Source organism: Corella eumyota, chromosome 3 (assembly GCF_963082875.1).
Source record: "Corella eumyota chromosome 3, kaCorEumy4.1, whole genome shotgun sequence".
NCBI classification, from domain to species: domain Eukaryota; kingdom Metazoa; phylum Chordata; class Ascidiacea; order Phlebobranchia; family Corellidae; genus Corella; species Corella eumyota.
Window position 1 is genome coordinate 8,368,104 of NC_137492.1, and position 19,898 is coordinate 8,388,001.

The 19,898-nt window shown below is 33.2% G+C and overlaps 1 protein-coding gene across 4 annotated transcripts in view; it reads right to left on the bottom strand.

The window, feature by feature from the left end:
• Nucleotides 1-107: 107 nt before the first annotated feature.
• Nucleotides 108-19,898, bottom strand: part of LOC145746259 (ATP-binding cassette sub-family D member 3-like) — a 51,494-nt gene continuing 31,703 nt past the window's right edge. The window contains exons 1-13 of one of the 4 annotated variants that reach the window (XM_082564498.1): nucleotides 12,581-12,899; nucleotides 5,192-5,235; nucleotides 5,019-5,085; nucleotides 3,768-4,928; nucleotides 3,325-3,618; nucleotides 2,886-3,216; nucleotides 2,674-2,743; nucleotides 2,292-2,486; nucleotides 1,919-2,113; nucleotides 1,617-1,811; nucleotides 1,200-1,362; nucleotides 865-1,004; nucleotides 108-711 (exon numbers count right to left, since the gene is read on the bottom strand). In XM_082564498.1, the coding sequence (XP_082420624.1) occupies nucleotides 703-711; nucleotides 865-1,004; nucleotides 1,200-1,362; nucleotides 1,617-1,811; nucleotides 1,919-2,113; nucleotides 2,292-2,486; nucleotides 2,674-2,743; nucleotides 2,886-3,216; nucleotides 3,325-3,618; nucleotides 3,768-4,928; nucleotides 5,019-5,085; nucleotides 5,192-5,235; nucleotides 12,581-12,878 (3,162 nt within the window). In that variant the 5' untranslated portion in view covers nucleotides 12,879-12,899 and the 3' untranslated portion in view covers nucleotides 108-702. Of the gene's footprint in view, nucleotides 712-864; nucleotides 1,005-1,199; nucleotides 1,363-1,616; nucleotides 1,812-1,918; nucleotides 2,114-2,291; nucleotides 2,487-2,673; nucleotides 2,744-2,885; nucleotides 3,217-3,324; nucleotides 3,619-3,767; nucleotides 4,929-5,018; nucleotides 5,086-5,191; nucleotides 5,236-8,047; nucleotides 8,745-12,455; nucleotides 12,484-12,580; nucleotides 12,900-19,898 lie in introns of those variants that run through there. The other 3 variants (XM_082564500.1, XM_082564501.1, XM_082564499.1) reach the window with 3 other exon arrangements.

A 19,898-nucleotide genomic window follows, 5' to 3' on the forward strand; every position in this document is an offset into this window, starting at 1 on the left:
TTTTTTCTTAAAGCAAGAGTGAAGTTTTCCGCTATGTAGGTCCTGTACGATCATTGGTTGTTCAAACGACCTAATTTAAATACTTACAAATATAAACAAAACAATGATATTGTCACACGTATTATTTTTTATTCATACTACGCAAAAAAATATAAAAAAAACATTAATGAAACAAACGTGGTCTATAATGTAAACCCAAAAATGCATTAACACTTTATAATAGCGTAGCAGAAAAAAAAAAGCAGCTAAAAACGAGTTATATTTGCATGACGCTGCATAAATTCAAAAATAGTAGCTTGTTAGTACAGAAAAAATGTAATTAGCCAACAGAGTTAGGCAAGTTTAATAATATATAACACACAACACAAAAAGGAAGAACCTTAACTAAAAATTGTATTGATGTGGTAGCAAAAAAAACATTGTTTTTTTTCAAAGTAAAAGCAGCAAACGTGTTTACAGAACAAATACTACTATGGTAATTATAATGATAAATAAAAACACTAGTCCAACTTAAGTAGTCAGCAACAGAATATCAAATCCTAAATAGGCAAAAATAAACGACAGCATATAAGCATTGCAATAAAATAAAAGTTGCTATATTTACAGACTCCAATTTCACAATTTCTTGGTCTCACTTGCGTTAACACTTTAAATTACATTATGTCTTGGAATGTGTATGGTTTTAAAAAGACCTTTAGCGTTCTAGTTAACCTAAATAAACAGAGTAAAAAATTGTGGATTAGTGCCAAGTTCCTTTTTAGTTTTAATTTCTACTATTATGAAGCAATGGTTATCATATAAAGCCAACGACGGGTTGTAATTAGCTAAAATTAATTAGTAGTTAACGAGTTAGAGTCGTCTTACCTGTCCTTGACTTCTCTGCTGATACATTTTCCATAACCATTCATGCGCGACTGCTGCTGAAGGATTGTTTGATGAAGCTTCTGGCTGGTCGTTTTCACCGTCGGAAGATAAACTTGTTTCGGTTCTTCCTTCAGGAGATGCTAAAACAAAACGGTTTTCAGCCATTTATTTTATTGAATATTATTTAATAATTTATGGTATAAATAAAAATAAAAAATTGCCTGGGCAATTTTTTAATTTGACAGCCCATAAGTTGGACATATACATACATACATCGTCTACTAAGCGTAATTACATAAACCAGCTGATGTAGCAAATACATGTAATTCTCTCACCTTCAGTTGAGGTATTGCCAGGTTCTTGAAGCTGTTGCTGTTGTAAAAATCTCGACGCTGCTAGAGCTGCAGGGTTTAAGTTCATCATCGGGTTAGCAGGATATCGCAGTTGACCTGGTTCTTGATTCCTGTTCATTAACCCCTGCGCTAATGCCGCATATTGCTGTAAACATAAACAAAGTTTATTATTACTAATATTTGATTAATTTTGTAGGTGAAATATGTGTTGAAGTAACATAGTTTATACTTTTAATATTTTTGAACAAATTAAGTTTAGGATACTTAAAGTATATATATATTTATATAGGGTTATAGACTAGTATAACTATTTATATTTTAAATAATGGTTAAAGTAAAAAGTAAAATTGTAAACCGTAAACTTGACATATCCGATATTAAAACAGTTTTTTTTGTTACCTGATAAATAGCTGCAGTTGCAGAAGAAGCGTTAGGTGGCGCTACAGGTGCTTGCTGTTGGTTACCATTCCTCGCAGCCATTGCATCAACATTTGTCGAGTTCTTCATCCAAGTAGACATCACTGGATTGTCAATCGACACTCTACGCCCCTTTCGGGAGCCCCCGGCTCCCCATACGTGGGTCCCCATATGAACCTTAACATGTAAAAGTATTTTTTTAACCTCTGTTTATGCCAGATATCCGTAAAATGTAGTTTTATTTCTAAGGATGTTATTTAGAGTTAAATTTGTATTCACACTACCTTTAAATTTCCTTTTGTGGTAAATGCTCGCCCACAGACGTTGCATGAAAATGGTTTCTCTCCCGTATGCGTACGATTATGAATCTGAAGCGAACTGGCAGATGAGAATTGCTTCTTACATATATCACACCAATGACGTAGATTGTTTCGCTTAAAGTCAGGTTCGCCATTCATGATACCGTCTTCGTAAGTTCTCTGTTAAAGTTTAAGTTTGTTATAGTATGTATATAAACTAAAATAAAATTTAAGGCAGCAAAGTAAGACTTAAGATTTTAACAAAATGTTGTTTGTTTGTTGAAATTTATTTAAACTTTAATTGTTATTCCTTCTTAAAACTTTTTTAATCTTTTTTCAGAGAAAAACAATAGGATACCTTCATTGAAGTTCTTTGTTGCCCATTAGCTCCATCTCGCGGATATCCGCTGTAGCTCGACGCCGAATTATTTGATTTAGGACTATCGCACAAAGAATTTTCATGCCGTAATAAATGATCAGCCAATTCTTCGTCAAGATCAAATTTAGCCGGGCACAAATCGCATGAGAACGCAGGGCTACTGTTGTTTAACTCCTTTTGTAAAAAAAATCAAAAATTAAAAAGTTGAAAAAAATTTGCCATACGAACGACAATCTACGTATATCTAGCTTTGTGAGTAATAAAACTAAAATTACACCCAAAAAAATTCCTAATTGAAACGTGATATTTGTTATATATACTCTAAAGAATGTATTGAAACAAAAAACAAGGGTGTTTTTACCTCTGGCGCCTCTTCAATACGTTTTAACGGCGTGATTTGATGCATTGATGACGCATATTCCTCATTGAAACTAAAACGTGAAAATAAGTACTTAGTTCGCTACAAAAACAAGGTCTAAATACATCCCCCTTTTATCACGTAGTTGTTATTAACAAGATTACCAAATCGTGTGCCAGTAAAAATTACGTATCATTGTTTTTGAAATATCCTACCTTTTTGGTGAGCAGCAGTTTTTTGGTGAAATTTGTTGACGAGCTTTATTTTCGTTTTCCTTCATTTGTGGCGAGGCACCTGATAAATCTAATGCATTGAATGAGTCTTTTTGTGCAGCATCATTTTTCTTTGTCTCTGTAGCAACGGGCGAACTTTTCACTCGGTAAGAATCGTGGCTGTCCAATATCTCTTCCTTTATATTGACATCCCTACTAGAGTCAGGTGACCTGGTGTGCTCGCTGGAGCGTCTTCCGTACGCCGACAGATCAACCGCATCTCCAACACTTAACTTTGTGGCATTAGTTGGTGACGAATTCATAGAAGATACATCTGTAAAAACAAATTTCAAACCCATTTTAAAACTTATGCATTAGGCCTAAGTAATACATTTAAGCGTTACACTTTAGAACGTACATACAAAATAAAGGACAAAGTTACCTGATTTAATTTGCTGCTGTTGCTGTTGCTGTTGCAAGGCTAATAAATGTTGTTGTTGCCTATTGGCTAACGTTTGTAATCTCATATGCTGGGCCATAGCCAAGTGTTCGTCATATGCATTTGCAGGTTGAGAAGCTGGGTTTGGGGCTTGATTTCGTCGAGCCAAAGTCGTGCAGTTGTTTGAAACATTGGCTGGGGGCAATTCCCGGCGATGCACGCTGCTGTAATGTGTACGAAGGTTACCTCTGGTTGTAAATGCACGAGAGCACAAGTCGCATTGATAAGGGCGTTCTCCTATAAAAAGAAAACGAGATAAAAATATTATTGCAATGTTTGTAATTTAAATCTAAGTTTTCTGTTTTTACATATATATATATATTTGTAACAAAAATCCAAAAATCATATCGTATTGTTTTACACTTTGTTTTAAATATGTTACTAACCAGTATGTGTTCTGTAATGCAGTTTAAGAGCACTTGGACAGCTTAACACTCTTCGACAAGTCTTGCATTGGTTTTTGACCAACGTTTGATCATCTCCAATGTTGTCAACCAGCCTTTGCAATTTGTTTGTGCTTATTGGTGCAAACGGGTTCTGAGTGGGTGGTGATTTCGACACAAAGCTTGCCACTTCTGGTTGCCGTTGCTCCTTAAGTTGATGGGCTCGTGTTGCTTCGTCGAATCGACTAGGCATACCTGCTTGCGCTTGCAACATAGCAGATACTTGCTCTGGAATTAAACCAGTTTGTCTGGCTTGCTGTTGAGCCATTAGAAAAGAGTTCTGCTGCATTTTTTGTTGATGTAAGGCGCGCATCATCAATTCACTTTGATCAAATGGAGCACTGCCTTCGGCTAACCCTGGATGTTGTCGAGCAAAATCAACTGCATTAATGCTTTGTGTAGAAGGAGGCGAAATCGAGGACTGGTGTACTTTAGATGTAAAATCTTCACGAGCATGGGGAAACTTTGTACTCAATGCACTTGCAACTGACGATGCCAAATTATTAACTGCGTTGCCATTATTGGTGTTTGCTAACATCTGCGTCAACGGATTAAACGCTTGCCCACCAGGTTGAGCCAAAGGTGTATGCGACTTCGGTTCTTCGCTTTGTTGCCTTTGTTGTGTCAGCATGCTCATTTGTAGCTGCAAGTAATGGATCATTTGTATCTGGTATTGATGCTGTTGTTGAATCATTTTAACTTGCTCTTTCAGCAACTGAATCTCGGCGTTCTTGTTATCAGGCGACGGTGAGTCTGCATCTGGCATCATAATAGGATATTGCTCCCGCTCCGGCACCAACAAAGGAGGCGAAAGATGCCTCATGGGATTATGGTCTTCCTCCTTTACAGGTGAGATTGATTGAGGAGGAGTGTTTTCACCGCGAAACTGAACAAATGAGACGCCGTTGTTGTCACTAACAGATTGACTTTCGTTTTGCGGAACATGCTCCACTTCTTCTTCTATGCAAAGAGGTCGATCACTATCGTCCAGAACTTCCTCCTCCCTAATTTTGTGTTCCTCCGCATAATTAGATTGCCGGACATTGTTCTGTTGAAGATCACATAAAGATGTTGCAAATCCATGACCAAAAACATTTCCTTGTCCTGTAAAAAAACAAATTTTTTTTTTTATATAAGCGATGTTATAATTCGTCAATAAAAACTGTTCAAAATAAACAGAAATAAACTACAAACCTGATTGTACCAACATTGAACGGCTTTCGTTCCTTGCCTCCATGCCTCTTATCACGTCCGAATAAACCTATAAAGTAACAACGTTAAATAATATATATCATATGTCAGACTCATAGTTGTTATATGGGTAATTGCTAAATTTATTTTTTATACAATATTATTAAAGGGCTTACTTCTTTCATGCAGTCGTTTTTTGATTCGCTGACAGCTTTCAAAACTAAAACAAAAAATAAAAAAGGTTAGTAAAACCGAACTTATGATAGATTACAGTCGATTACCAACATAACATAATTCCACAAGACTTATTCAGCATACATCCTATCATGACGTCATTCAGGCTAAAATAGCCAACACCAAATCTCTATTTATGAATTCTGTCTAATCTTTTAAAAAACAATAAAAACGATATTTTTAAAAACAAAAACTGTTACTTGGCGTCGGTACTTGCAATAATTTTTCAAGCGTAAAGTCAAATGCCATTTAATTAAATATAGGGTTGTTGTTTTGGCAAAAAGGTCAAATATGTTGTTTTGACTATAAGGTCAAAAATTAACATTTATTGCTAAAGGTAAAAAAAATGTTATGTTTAAGACTTTCTAAGATTTTGAAACCCCAAAGCTTTTGACCTATATTTTTTAACTGTTGTTTACTTTGGTTTGGTTGCATTACATGGGTCACTTCAATGTTTAATATATTCGAAAACTCTAATGTAAATACAGGTTTAAAAGTCGAGTTATTTTGATGTTTTGATGTTATTATACCTTTGTAGTTGGCTCATAATTAAACCCGAAATTTAGCTATTTATGTACTGAGTCAGGCAAACGGTTAAAAACATTACGACATTACTTTAGAGAAAAATACCGACGCGCGCAAAAATATTTAGTAACTTCGGGAACTGGGTAACAAATAACCGCTTACCCTCAAAAAAATAATAGAAACGCGTTTATATCTTTTGAGAAATGTAATTTAATAGGAAATGCGTGCATTGCACATACCCAAAAATGTGTTTCTCTGTAACAATAATTAGTTACTAACGTCAGATAACCCGTTCGCAATGTTGCTTTTGCAAACAGGTCCATTGTTATAACTCCACTTGGAAGGTTATGAATAAAACCCAGGGTGCTTTATTGCACGTACACAATACATCGGGAACAAAGCCTCGAAAAATATTTCGCACGCCTTGCTTAGCGTTATGTTACAAGGTATTTAATTGAATCCCATGTCTCTGCAAGTTTATACAATAAAGGGCTAAAATTAAACCAACAAAGAACATGCAATGGTGGTTATATTATATGTACTCAATAAACAGGTATGCTTCCAACATAACAAACAGTTCGTCTTGCCTAAAAAGGCCTAAACTTAACATCAGAAAATTAGTTGCAATTTTAATTAGGCTTACACACAAACAACAACATAAGATTATTTTTAGCGTGGGACTATGCAGAAAATATCCATAAAAACCTACTGCATATCAACATGTCAACTAGGCGTATGAGGTTGGGTGACTAACTACAAACTGGGACTTAAATGTAAACTAAGCTCGAGCTTTGACGGGCCAATGAATCAGAAACCTGGGTTTCTATTGTGCCAGGCCTTTCTAACGCGAATGGACTTCGGCCGAAATGATGCATCTATGCGCGGAGTTGATATGAAGATATGCGATCAAACAAAGGCGTATGCGATCGCAACGTCGACTGATATTTTCTAGGGTTCATAACAGCACACGTGAAGAAGATAAACTGGTTTCGCCTGTCCAGTGTGAAACGATTTGGTCAATCACCCGTAAAGCAAAGGAGTTTAAAACACGAAAATCGAAAAAAACTAGGTTGTTTCTGTAGTTAAGCATGACTAGATTTAGCCAACGGAAGATGTATAAACCCCTCTTATCAGTAATCCAATCGGACGGTGTTATTGGTGAGCGCAAAGAATATTATCGCCAGCCAAATCGATTGTTTTAAGCGTCTTCGCACCACCACCTAATTTAAAATTATCGCTTTCACTCGTTTACTCAAAAATATCACAAAAAATAAAGTTAAAAAATTCTGAAAAAAATCAGTCTGAACCAAACGCCATAACCAGACAACGCAAAAAATATTAAGTAATTTAAAAACCAGACAGCGCCATCTTACGCTATGTGGATGCATCGATTAACTGTGTTAAGGTAATTAAATATTACTCAAGAGCGCGTTAAACCCCAAAATGCCAAAATTAATAATCTACCCAAAACGTGAGTCAGCCTTACCGCTTACTCAGGACCCACGGCTTCTTAATTTACAACAATAACAAACTAACAAAATAAAACACTGTGAAATATTAGATATGAAATTCACCGCATATGACGCATATTGTTGATGACCCATAATGTGTATAATTAAAAAACAGATCAACTATAAACAAAAGCATATAGACTGGGAAGATTTATTTTGGGTATAAGTGAGACACAAAATTAAGTGAGACACAAAAGCATGGAGCCTTTATCTGTATTAATTAGCTTAGTAGCTATCCAAAAGTGTGTCTTGACATTTATATTCATGAGCGAGTATAAATGTGTTTACAAAATCTTTTGTGTTAAAAAACAAAAAACTAAAAACGTCATCAGAAGCTAAAATAACTTAAAAATATTTTCCAAACTAAATGAATCATGTTATAATAGATTGATTGCCCCATAGAATGACCGTAGCGTGGTTAGGTCCAGTGGAGCATATATTCTTATGTTGGCATAATATCGTAATGCGCATAAATTTTGAGAATTTACGAAACCATCGACAGTTAAATTGGACGCTCCTAGTTTAGTTTTATGCGTAGTTTAACTAACAAACCTATATTCTCTGTTTACGCCAAAAGATCCTTTTAAATATGATAAAGTCCAGATATAAAAACATAAATTTAAAATATCTAAGTTATATCGTTATTACAAACAACATTTAAACATTATATTTAAATAAATAAAACAAGTAGAAGTTTGATATAAGAAATACTTTTAGACTTTGTATAATCATATTTACACATTGTATATTATTAATAGGTACCTGTATTATTCAATAGTTAACTGTTGTCGGTTTCTTCCTGCCTTAGATACTTTATTTAACACAATATTTCAACAACTGCTATACATTAAAACTAAGTAATAACCAAATGTTGTAAAAAACAAGTAATTGCATAAACTTGATATAAAACTACAAAACTGCAGCCCTGCTTTGCTGAAGTGTTAACCAAACTGATTTTTACAGAGGTGAAACGCGCATTGATATGCCCGCAATGATTTACTACACGCCGAGTTATGTCGCACCAGATTATTAGAAAAATTAAAGAAAAACATCTTGCGCGCACGCCTTTTTCTCTTACAGAACGCTTGCGATTTCTATGACAAATATGCCTGCTCGCCTTTCGGCCAATATCCCGGCATGATTATTCCAGATTGGCTGGCAAGTTATTGCGAAACTCTTTGATGACATGCGCTCCCTCAGACTTCGCATTGGCCTTTTGTTTGTTACAAACAGCTCAAGTTCACACCTTGACCGTGTAACGAAGTAGCGAGATTTGAAAGTTTTAGGTAAACAAAAACATCCAACCAAGAGCAGCGATTACTAATTAATTTATTGGAGTCTTTATTGAATGTAACCGTGAGATGGCTGCTAAACATAGTTGACAAAGCGCAGTTTAAACAAAACTTTGCAGGCCGTTTTTTTCAAGTTTTTTTTTTAAACTAATGCTGCAACATCAAATTGCAACAAAATTCAGAGCAAGCAAATAATATTGACCTTAATTTAAAGACATGGGCTTGTCGTTAACAAGACCATTGTCGACCAATTGATTTTTTATTGTCGCATCGGTTTGATTACCTCTGGGGTTTCTTCAGTAAAGGTATGTTCGATTTTTATTACAGCGCCTTTTGATTGTATAATTTAGCGGACATCAAACTATTTAACGATTAAATAAAACAAATTTGTTTACTATGGGCTTTAGTAGGCCACGATGGAATTATGATGATTAAAAGCTGGCCTTGTCTCTGAGTAAATTGGTACAGATGATAAATAAAGTTGATTACATTGACACCATTTTTAATCCCCGCGGTAAAAATAAGAATACCTTTTTGAAAGATGTCTGTCATTAAAAACATGTTTTTAAAATTAAATTGGTATCTTTTTGTTATTAATAAACTTGTTTATTTACAGATTACTTTTGTATCTGGTTTTAAAAGCCATTTTTTTGTAAACAAAAAGAACACAATTGAAAATTGATTAAACTTGGGTTCTTTTGAATATGACAAAAACTTAAGACAAAACTCTTTTACTATTTCATATTTATTTTATGTCTAAGGCATTTAATATTTAATTTAACTTCTAAAAATCAATTTTTGTAAACTAAAATGCGTATAGGCAGCGGATGTTTAAAAATTACAGCGCAGAATTTTAATTTATTTGCACATTATTAATTTAAGAAAAGAAATATGCATTTATTTTTCATGTCAGTCATTTAGAGCTTAAAATAGAAAGGAAAAACTAATAAATTCATAAATGTACCTTTTTAACTTAAATTACGTTAGTATTGTTTCTTGAAAAAATTAGTTTATTATTTTTTTATGTCGCAAATTAAATTTTGCTTTTACACTAACGTGTTATATCTAAACAACTGGACGGATGTTAGTATGCAATGTAAAACTAACTAGTATGTATCAAATTCGGTTCGAATTTTTCTTTGATATTTTATATGTAGACCAAATAGCGATACAATGTTAATTTTAATACATTGTCGTATAGTGACAATAAAATATGATAAAACATAAAAGCATTGGTAACACGGGTCATTTGTGAAATCTTTAAATAAACTATTTAAATTTAACAATTTTTAATATTTAATATTTTTTGCAATATTTTATTTTTTATTGTTTGGTCATTTTTTTAACCATTAGCCAAAATAATGCGTCACAAAATTTTCCACAATTTTTAAACTCTAAAGAGCGGATTTGCACTACTTCCAAACAGTGATGTTATGATGGGAATTAGTGCAAAAAATGTTATCTGTCCGAAATATCTCGCGTCACGTGCGCTGGTGTCTGGCATTACATTCTGTATAAAAGCAACTGGCTGGCGACAAAGTGACGAAATTTCAATAAAAACGTGAAGTTATTAAATCGAAGGCACTTACTATTCAAAAAAACAGAAGACCCTGTTTGTGGAGTCGAATTACCGGTTATCTATTCAATATATTAGCGCAAGAAGTTGTAAAGATAAAAACATAGACGCTGGCTGGCGATCAATTAACTTACCTATCGTGCCTATTGTCACCTGCAAGCGATATTAAAAGCAACGAAGACCGAAAATGATGTCACATTACTAACCAATATGCTTAGTACCAGTGTATCTCAGGGGTATAGATTTTCATACGTGAATAGGGCGCAATGGATAGAATTGCTGAGTGCTTAATAGCGCGTATTATATCGGTTAGCACAGTGATAGCCGAATTCAAAAGAAAATATAAAGCATCAACCGTCGTCGTTAATTGAATAACTATACAGAATATATTATAACGTTCTCATTTAAAATTGCCTCTATAAACATAATACCAACTACTAAACGAAAAAAGTCTAATAGTATAATTAGTAAAATATAGTGACTACATCTTTCTTCCTTTTTATGACGAAATTTCTTTACATTTTAGTTAAATATTATTCATCTATTTTTTACATATAATTTGGCAAAAATAATAAATATGGCATGTTTTAATAATAAGTTGCAGCTTTGTATGTAAATTAATATTCTGTGGATTATCCCCAAAATTTATTTTGAACTGTTAAAAATAGTCCCCGATATTAAATTATACATTGGGGCGCATAGGCCAAGCGCATATGGTTAAACTTGAGTAATTTCGAATAAAAATCCAATAACAAATACTTTAAGCTCAAAAAATAAAAATATTTTTGTTCTTTTTTATAAACAGTCAAACAATAAAACCTAAAATAAAGCGGAATTTTTTGGTGCCGTGAAATTTGAAAATTTGGCAGGCGCGAATATTAATTTTCTTATGTACGTTGCACATCACATAGCGTAGCATAAATATTCAGTCCAATTTTAAATTTTTTATTAAACGTCGCTAAATAAAATTTAAACGAAAAATTTAAAAATAAAAAACTTTAATGTCTGAAAATAAATAATAAAAGAAAATGTCAAAAGACGCTAAATAAAAAATCTCCATAATTTTAAATATTATTTGTATATATAATAATTAACCGTCGCCTTATGTAAAATTACAAAAAAAATTTAAAAAATAATAGAAAAAAAATTTTTTTTTGAATAAAGTTGACTATATTTTTTTATTAAAATATTTTTTAAATTTTTGGATTTACTTAAATTCATTTATAAGAATAAAGATATTTTATTTATTAATCAAAAAGTAAAATTACCCATTATTTTTTTAAATAAATTTAGATAGAATTATTATACCAAATTGTATATGTATAAGTATTCTAGTAGTTAAACCGCCCAAATAAAAGTAATATAAATGCTAGACCCAACCCCCCAAGCTCATTATTCAAATTTGTCATCAAATATTCGAGTTTTATGATGATCGGAAAGTTTTCAATCATCTAGCAAAATATTTTATTGCTCGACGGATTTAAAAATTTATTATTCTCATTTATAAAACTATTCTTTTTATTATCCATCATTCGGCGGCCAAGTCGTGTGACGGACTGTATTTTTTTGCAATTTTTATATCAACTGACATCGATTATTTGTTGGGATATACGAAATGTAACAGTGATAGATTAATGCTTATTGACTGGCATTGCTATTTAAATAATGCTTTTTGAAATTTAAATATTTTATGAATGTTTTTACGGTCTGACGATATTTATGAGTTTTTGTAAATTAATTAAATTTGTGTAATTTGCTTACATTTTTAGTAAGATGCATATGGAATAGGTTAATACAAAATAATTTACTTTCATATTAAATGTGTTATAATTTAGGCCAGTGCACAAAAATATACGCAAATATTAAAATTAAAATATCTCCGGTTTAAATAACTTCCAGGACACCCTTTTTAAATAATGAATGCATGTAATTTCATAATTCCTTTATCTAAACCAGAAAAAATGACGTCACTATATATGCATACGTCCAATCGAAAGGGCGGGATTATTTTAAAAGTAGTGTCGTTGAATTAAGGTTTACAAGTTTAACAAGAAAGATACCGGACCGAATTTATGATGAGTATGAATATTTAATGTGGTTTATAATGTCATCTTTTTATGTGCGCAGCGGTCACTCTATATGGCGCATAGCATAAGCTATAGCAACTAAACATTTCTCTCCTTTAGCCCTTGATAGAACTCGGCAGTTAATTACAGAAATGCAGCAGCCCGCCAGTCCAATTTTAAAATTGCAATAGCTTAATGATAAAGCTTTTTTTAAGCTATTTAGTCTTTTAATTTACCTGGCATTTCCATATAATCCTTTCTTCCGTTTTTATTTAGTTATTTTAAATAGCTACATTTATTCAATATTTAAAGTTATTATTTACAAAAATTTGTAGAAAAGGTAATAAACTTAGTAACTTACTACTTTCGCGTTTTGGAGCTTGAATTTCTTGATTTTTGTCTTCTGCATTTTTGTTATCGTTTTCAGAAGACATTGAAAAGTTCTCGTCAGTGTAGTGGCAAAACTTTGCATTAGCCCCCGCCGATTCTCGCTCAGCCCCCGATGTATTTTCTTCAGTCGATATCATATTTCTACTGGTTGCTTTTAGATCGCCGTTTAGGCTTGTGAAATTATAACAAGTCGCTACACCTTTCACTCTTTTTTGCGTACTCATTACCAGTTCACGCGTATTCACACCCGCATCACAATCCACATACATTGAATTGTCTTGGATCGTTGTGATAATAATTTTATCCTGTACTTGCTGCGGACAAGGCTGCTTGCGGCGCGACATGTTTAACAACATTCAAAAATTGACCGATTGCGCTACCGAAATCTTAAATATGCTCTAATGCTTTATCATGCATAGCGCTTTTCTATCGCCCACATGCATACAGTTGTATTGTTCCATTACCAATAGGGATACGTGGGGCCTAAGGTAGTTACACAAAGAAAGAGGTAACGTATAAGTTGATACCAGTCCAGTTTGTCAGTTTTAAATGTGAATTTAAGTGTTAAAATATATTAAAAATTGCAAAATGTTAAGAAATTGCGTGAAATTTATAAAAACACAAATTTCAAATTTAATAAGCACGTGTTTTGTAAAAAAATGACAAAAACAAATCGTAATCCTTCCAAATTACTCCATGTCAATACTTACTAAATCAACAAAAAATATAAATTTTTCTTTTTTTTTTGAAAACCCGGTTACGCTCGAATTACGATGTAAACATTACAAACAAAATACCCGAATGCCAAAACATCTCATATGTAGTATGACGTCATAAAGGGCGTGCATAAACAGATTACTTACGCGCGCTTTGTCGAGGTTTACTAATTGTTTTGTTTTTATGCTTCATTTTTAAAGATTTTGTACGAAATGTTAAATTTTGTGTATTATTGCAATAATAAAATTAAACTTCACTCGGGTATCGGATAGTTTTATTTATTTATTTAAATAAAAAGTCCATTACGACTGTATTAAAGCATTCTGTGGCTTACTAATGTTTCTGTGATTGTATTTTGCCGGGATAAATTTTAAATTGTCGAATATTAGATTGGCATAAAATCAATTTAATTCTAAATATTTTTTTCGTTTTAATAGCGTGATCTTTTATTAAAAGAAATAAAAAGAAATAATAATAAAAAAGTGAAAATAAATTATTAAAGATCTGCGATACTTTAGATTGATTATTGCTGCGCAATATTAAAAATGTTTGCCTATGCAATATACATTGCGATATAATTGCTTGGTGTTCAAAAGGAAAATAAATTATTAACCGTGTTGTAATCCGCATGAAAATGTTGCAAGAAAAGCTTGGATTAAATTATAAAATATGTCACAGAGAAATTTATAGTTTAAAGGGAAAAAAAGCCTAAAAACTAGACTGATGTTAGTAAACAACCTTTTTCTTTGTGTATTTTGTTGGGTAAGGGTATGTTTTTTTTGAGCTATCAGTAAACGCCGGGCTCAAGGGCGAATAGTGTGGCATTGGTGCGGCTCGAACCCGAAACTTTTAGGCCCGTAGTCCGACGCCATGACCAGGTCGCCACATTACCAGACACCATACTAGGAAATCAATAAACAAAAGAAATAATTTTTGTGGCGCACTCTACCGGCCATGTTTTTTTCGTATTATTATTTTTTTTAATTTTTACAAAATAAATTTTAAAAATCACGAACACAATCGAATCATGTATTTTTATTTTCATCTATCATTACACATTCTTAAAACAATATTATGTCGATTGTTCACCAAGTCGATGTCACCGCAAGGCTGGACAACAGGAGAGGTGACATGATTGAACCAAGTCGAGTTCTGTAACTTTCTCTGTTTCTCCAACGACTGAAGAATGTTTTTCACAGTCTGGGAGCGTCTGGCTAGTAATTTACCTTGCACGGGACTCACAGCCTTATTAGCGCGACTGGATACCCCTTTCGATCGCTGCACAGCATCATAATGTTCACTGTATCTTATACCTTTAGTAGGACTTTTAACAGGTGGACTTGGTTCCTGCTTTTGAGGAAAATCGGCAAAGTTGACCGTTCGTGTGGACGCCGGGGCGTTCTGCTTTTCCACCCACGCTAGTTGTGCAGCGGTGCTACTTTGCTTGCTCTCGTAAAGCTGCCGGGGTTGGTGAAAATGCATTCTTCCTCCGACGTTGGTGAAATGTGGAGCCTGCGGGCTAGTACTTGTAATGGCGTGGGCATTCTTACGAAGTTTAGGCGGGGATGGTGATTTCTCTAAAGTTGGCTTCTTAGACAAATGTAGTTTAGTCTTTAATCGAATGTCTCCACTGTAAGTTAGATCTTTTTTGGTAGGACTGTGCGGCTTTAACTTTGTATGACATTGTGGTTTCGCAAAAAGGTTTTTGTTGGGAACATTCTTTTTAAAACCATGCGTGCATGTCATATTATACTTCGCAGTTTGACAGTCTAAATACAAAACTTTACTTTCGGGGTAGCACGTGTTTGCAGCATTTGATCCAGCATTGTTTACATTCAGAGGTGAAACAGGATCACTTTCCAATAGACATTGGGCTTGAATAAAATTTTTTAAGGGAACTGACATGGCTCCAGCTCGTTGCGAAAATTTAACTGTGTGATCTAATAAAACAACAATAATTTGGCTTTATTGCTTTACAACAATAAAAAAAAGTTTCCTTTTTATTTAATATACACTATAAAAATCCCTAAGTAAGGTCTAAGGTTCGATCCGCACTGCTTTTAAGTCGTAACGTGCGCAAAACAAAGATAATATACTTTCTGGTTAACAGTAAAATCGACCTCTTTGAATAAAAATAACAAAACTAAATTAACTAATACCCTTTTTAATCATATTTTGATCCAACTTTTTGAAATCTTTAAAATTGTTAACAGATGACCGCTTTGCGTCGGCTTGATCTATGTTAATGTTGATAACTTTTGGTGATGTCATTGACCTTTCACCCCCAGGTTTATCGATTCTTTTGAACAATTTCTGTTTTGGCTTTGGAGATATTTTTCTGCTGTCGCCTTCCTGTATTACTTCTCCAAGCAGATTTTTACGTTCGTAAATCAGTTTAAGTGGAGATTTTATATTGTTTGACTCTAAAAAGTTCAATCATTGTATATTTTTTTTATGCAATAGAAACAATAAAAATATCTAAAACTTACGTTGGAATTTTCCATTAGGTTTTGTAAAATCGTTGACACTAGGCAGTGTTGTTTTTGCAGAATTAGGGCAGACTATAATTTCTTCTTTATCTAGTTCGATTGGTCGAACTGCCTGTTTTATTGTACCTGTAGGACCGGTGTTATTTAAAGTATTATAGATACTTTTTCTTGCTTGAATAAGGGATGAATGGGGTTTAGGAAGCGAGCCTTTCGGCCTGGGAATGCTTAAAGATATCTCAGCTGGCTTTGAGTTTATTTCTGGCGGTAAATCTATGTTCAAAATATTTTCAAGAATATTTGGCTTGGTTGGCTTGGAATTGGTTTCTTCGAGTTTTTTTGATTTATGTTTACGCAAGTGACCTATATTTTCCATGCGCTCTCGGATGTATTTTAGTACGTTGTCCGGGTTGTCAAAAGCACCTAAAAAAAGAAAAATTATAAATATAGTTTAAAATGAGTTTAATAGTTTTGTTCTTGCCATCTATCCTCAAGTCCTTTTGCCCCGAATCAAGTAGATAATTTGGCGGAGAAGTGTCACGTGGTCTAGCATCACCAAATGCCTGAAAGAAAAATAAAAACATCAGCTTGAAGTTTGAGAAATTTTTTGCATGGATGAACAACTAACAAACCTGTTCGTCGCTAAGTTTAATGTGAGGATTTTTTCTGATCCAAGGGTGAGAAAAAACTTCTCGAAGAGTAATTCTCTTTTGAGGTTTTATTCTTAGCAAACGCCTAATTAAATCTTTACAATCTGCGTACAACAGTTTATTATTCAAATTTTTTTTTGAATTTTTACAAAAAAAACACACCGGTCATAAGTTTAAAACATGTTTATACCGTTAGTTAGATATCCCTTGAAATAAACAGGCTTCTTCATTGCCCCTAAGACAGCTTTTGCATTGGATTCTTTAAATGGAAGACCGCCACTTACCATCGCAAATAAAATAACTCCCCTGAAATTTAGAATTTATGAATGAACATTAATAAAACATAACTAGCTATAGGTTTAAGACATTACGCATAAACAACTTTATATGCTACAAAAATGTGTTTAAAAATAACATACTATTGTTTAACTATATCTAAACGTAGTTCTTTACTTACAAGCTCCACAAATCTGCTATCTTGCCGTCGTATTTTTGTTGTTTTAGAATCTCGGGTGGTGCATATGCATAACTTCCACAATGGGTTTTAAGTAAATCTCGGTTAGCTCTGGGTTGAACAGCAAAACCGAAGTCACTTAATTTTGCCTGGTTGTTTTTGGCCAGCAACACGTTTTCGCATTTTAGATCTCTATTATCAAACACAATTTTAAAATTTAAAACTCTTGGAATATCACATCGATATAAAATATAAATGGGTTACTTAAATCAAGTTGGCGTTAAGAAAAAATATCCAAAGCCATCGTTTTATTTTAACCAAAAAGTGATATGGTTTTGTATTTTTATTAAGATAGGGTGTGCGCGCTAGCATGGGTGGTGTAGTGGTAACAACACTTGCTACACCACAATGAGGTCGTGGGTTCAATCCCTACTGCTCTCATGCTGTAGCGCGCTTGAGTAAGGCGCTATAAACGGTATGGACTTCTGCTGAGCCAGCACTTAATCAACAGCATAATTACTGGACAATTATAATCTAATATTCCAAACTGCTAAAGGCAACTCCAGACTGGGTCGGAGTAACTGATGTTACTCTATGTTTTGGTCGCGCATTCGACTTTCTCACATCAAGGATAAATATATATACAAAAAAAAGTGTGGCTTTGGTGCGGCTAGAACTTGAAACCTTTTGACCTATAGTTTAATCCATTAACCGCTTAACCGTGCTAACGGGTGAGCTATCAGTTACTTAATATTGCCATTTTGTACCTGTGAGCGACACCACGTGAGTGAATAAAATGAACTCCCGCTAAAATATCTCGGAACATCATTCTAGCGTTGTCTTCACTGAGGCAGTTTTTTGACTTGTGTGCATAGCACTGGTTCACGTAGGTTAGTAAGTCTCCACATTCTGCGTATTCCAAAACCAAATACACGCGTTTCTGACTCGCAAATACATCGAATAACTGTATCTAACAAAGTACAAGCAATTCTGTTAAGGAACTGCATAAAATGTTACTAAAATAGACTTAATTATAATTTCTTACAACATTTGAGTGCATGTAACATCTGTTCATAGTAGCAACCTCGCGGGGTAAAAATTTTGTGATGTAAATTTCAGGTGCTGACGAAGTGCTGATAATTTTGATCGCAACCTTTCGCGTAAACAGCATTTTACAAAAAACAAGACCAGAAATACAACATTTAATCAACGCAGACTTGAAAATAACCAAGTTTTATACCTTAACATCTTTTGATCCATTTAAAGCGAACTTTTGAAGTTTAAAGTTGTTTTTCAATTTGTCAGGAATCGCTTGTCCCAGGTACACTTTGGCGTAAGCACCCTGGCCTAAAAACTTCCCAGTTAAAACGTACCCGTTTCTACGACATTCTACAGCTTCTTCGGCCAAACTGCTGTCCACAAGATATTCCCTTCCCCGGAAATCAGAATTACCCACCATTATCAGATTTTTGTCATTGCGACTGCTATTTTTTTCTTTAATTGATTTTAAACTCCTAGCAGCAAATTTAGATAAAATGTGGTTCTTGTTTTGTGACGTCATAGAAAATGGAAATGGTAATAATGATAGGTATGCAAATATTTTATATTCTAATTTTCATTTAAAACAATATTTTTAACTGCTATAGTACTAGTGTGAACTGTTTGTTATTTTAAAATAGTCTGTTTAGTAAAAAAAATAATCAAACTAAATAGCAACTTCATCTAACAAAAATAAATAAAATCTATTAGCAATTTTTTCAATAAGAAACTTTTTTTTTTTTTATTGAAAAAGAACTGGTAGTGGCATTATAAGAACGAAGTCGTAACACTGCAATAATATTTGGCAGCCTATTGGACGAAAAATAGAATGGAATGATGAACAACGAAAGAAAACTAACAATTCTAACTAATTTTACTACAAAATTAAATAAAGGTTACAATTTTAACAACAAAATGTTGAAATTAAAATGACGTAAAAAAATCTAAATATAAAACTTATATTTTTGGTAAACGTAATTTAAAGCCTTAAATAACAAAATCAGTTTCTAAAAGAAGTAATGTTGAAATTATAAAAAAAATAAAATATAAAACAATACTAATCTTTGCAGAATTGTGTTAAATAAATTCCCTTTTACCATTTTTTTAAACCCCAATACACTAAATTGTCTTTACCAGTTCTGGTAATTGTCCTGAAAATTAATGTAATTAAAGAATTTTCAAAACAACAAAATGTATATTGCCCATTATCCATCAACTGTGATCAATTGATAATGGAACGCTAAAAGGGAAGTTTTAAAATTATTTTGGCAAAATTTATTTTTGTATGAATTGTAAATATTTACAGTCACTGAGTTAGTTATTGGTGGATTTAAGAGGCCTTACCAAACCAAATGGCTGGCTAATTATTCGGCAAAATTCTTAATAATATGCAAAACTACTAATGCCAACTCGGAAATGGGCCGCCGTAACAAATGTAACCCTATGTTTAGGTCTTTAAGTTGACCTTTCTACATCAAATATAAAAATATTATAAAAAAATATATATTACCTTTCGTCTAAAGTTTTAACATAATTTTTGTTTCTTTTTGTAAGCATTATCATTATTACCGAGCTCATCATAAGCACTGAAGTTGATACCATCCAAGTAAGATTTCGTTGATCGGTCTACATTGCTGCTTATATTAGCAACCTTATTACCACCTCTACATGTGGACATTAACTTGTGATATGATGCTGTTTTAGTTTTGGTGCCTTTGTTAGTGGATTTTTCTTCCTGGGTTTTGCCAGTAGGTGCTCCTACATTTATTGGTGAACAATTAACAATTGGTTCATTTTGATTTTTTGGTTTTGATTTTTCAGAATTTCTGCAATCTAATTCAGGTGTCTTGTTTAGTTTACATTTATTAAACAAATTAACTCGATCATTCGAAGTCATGTTGCAACTTTGTTTTAGATTAGCAGGAGTTTTGCAACCATCAGAGG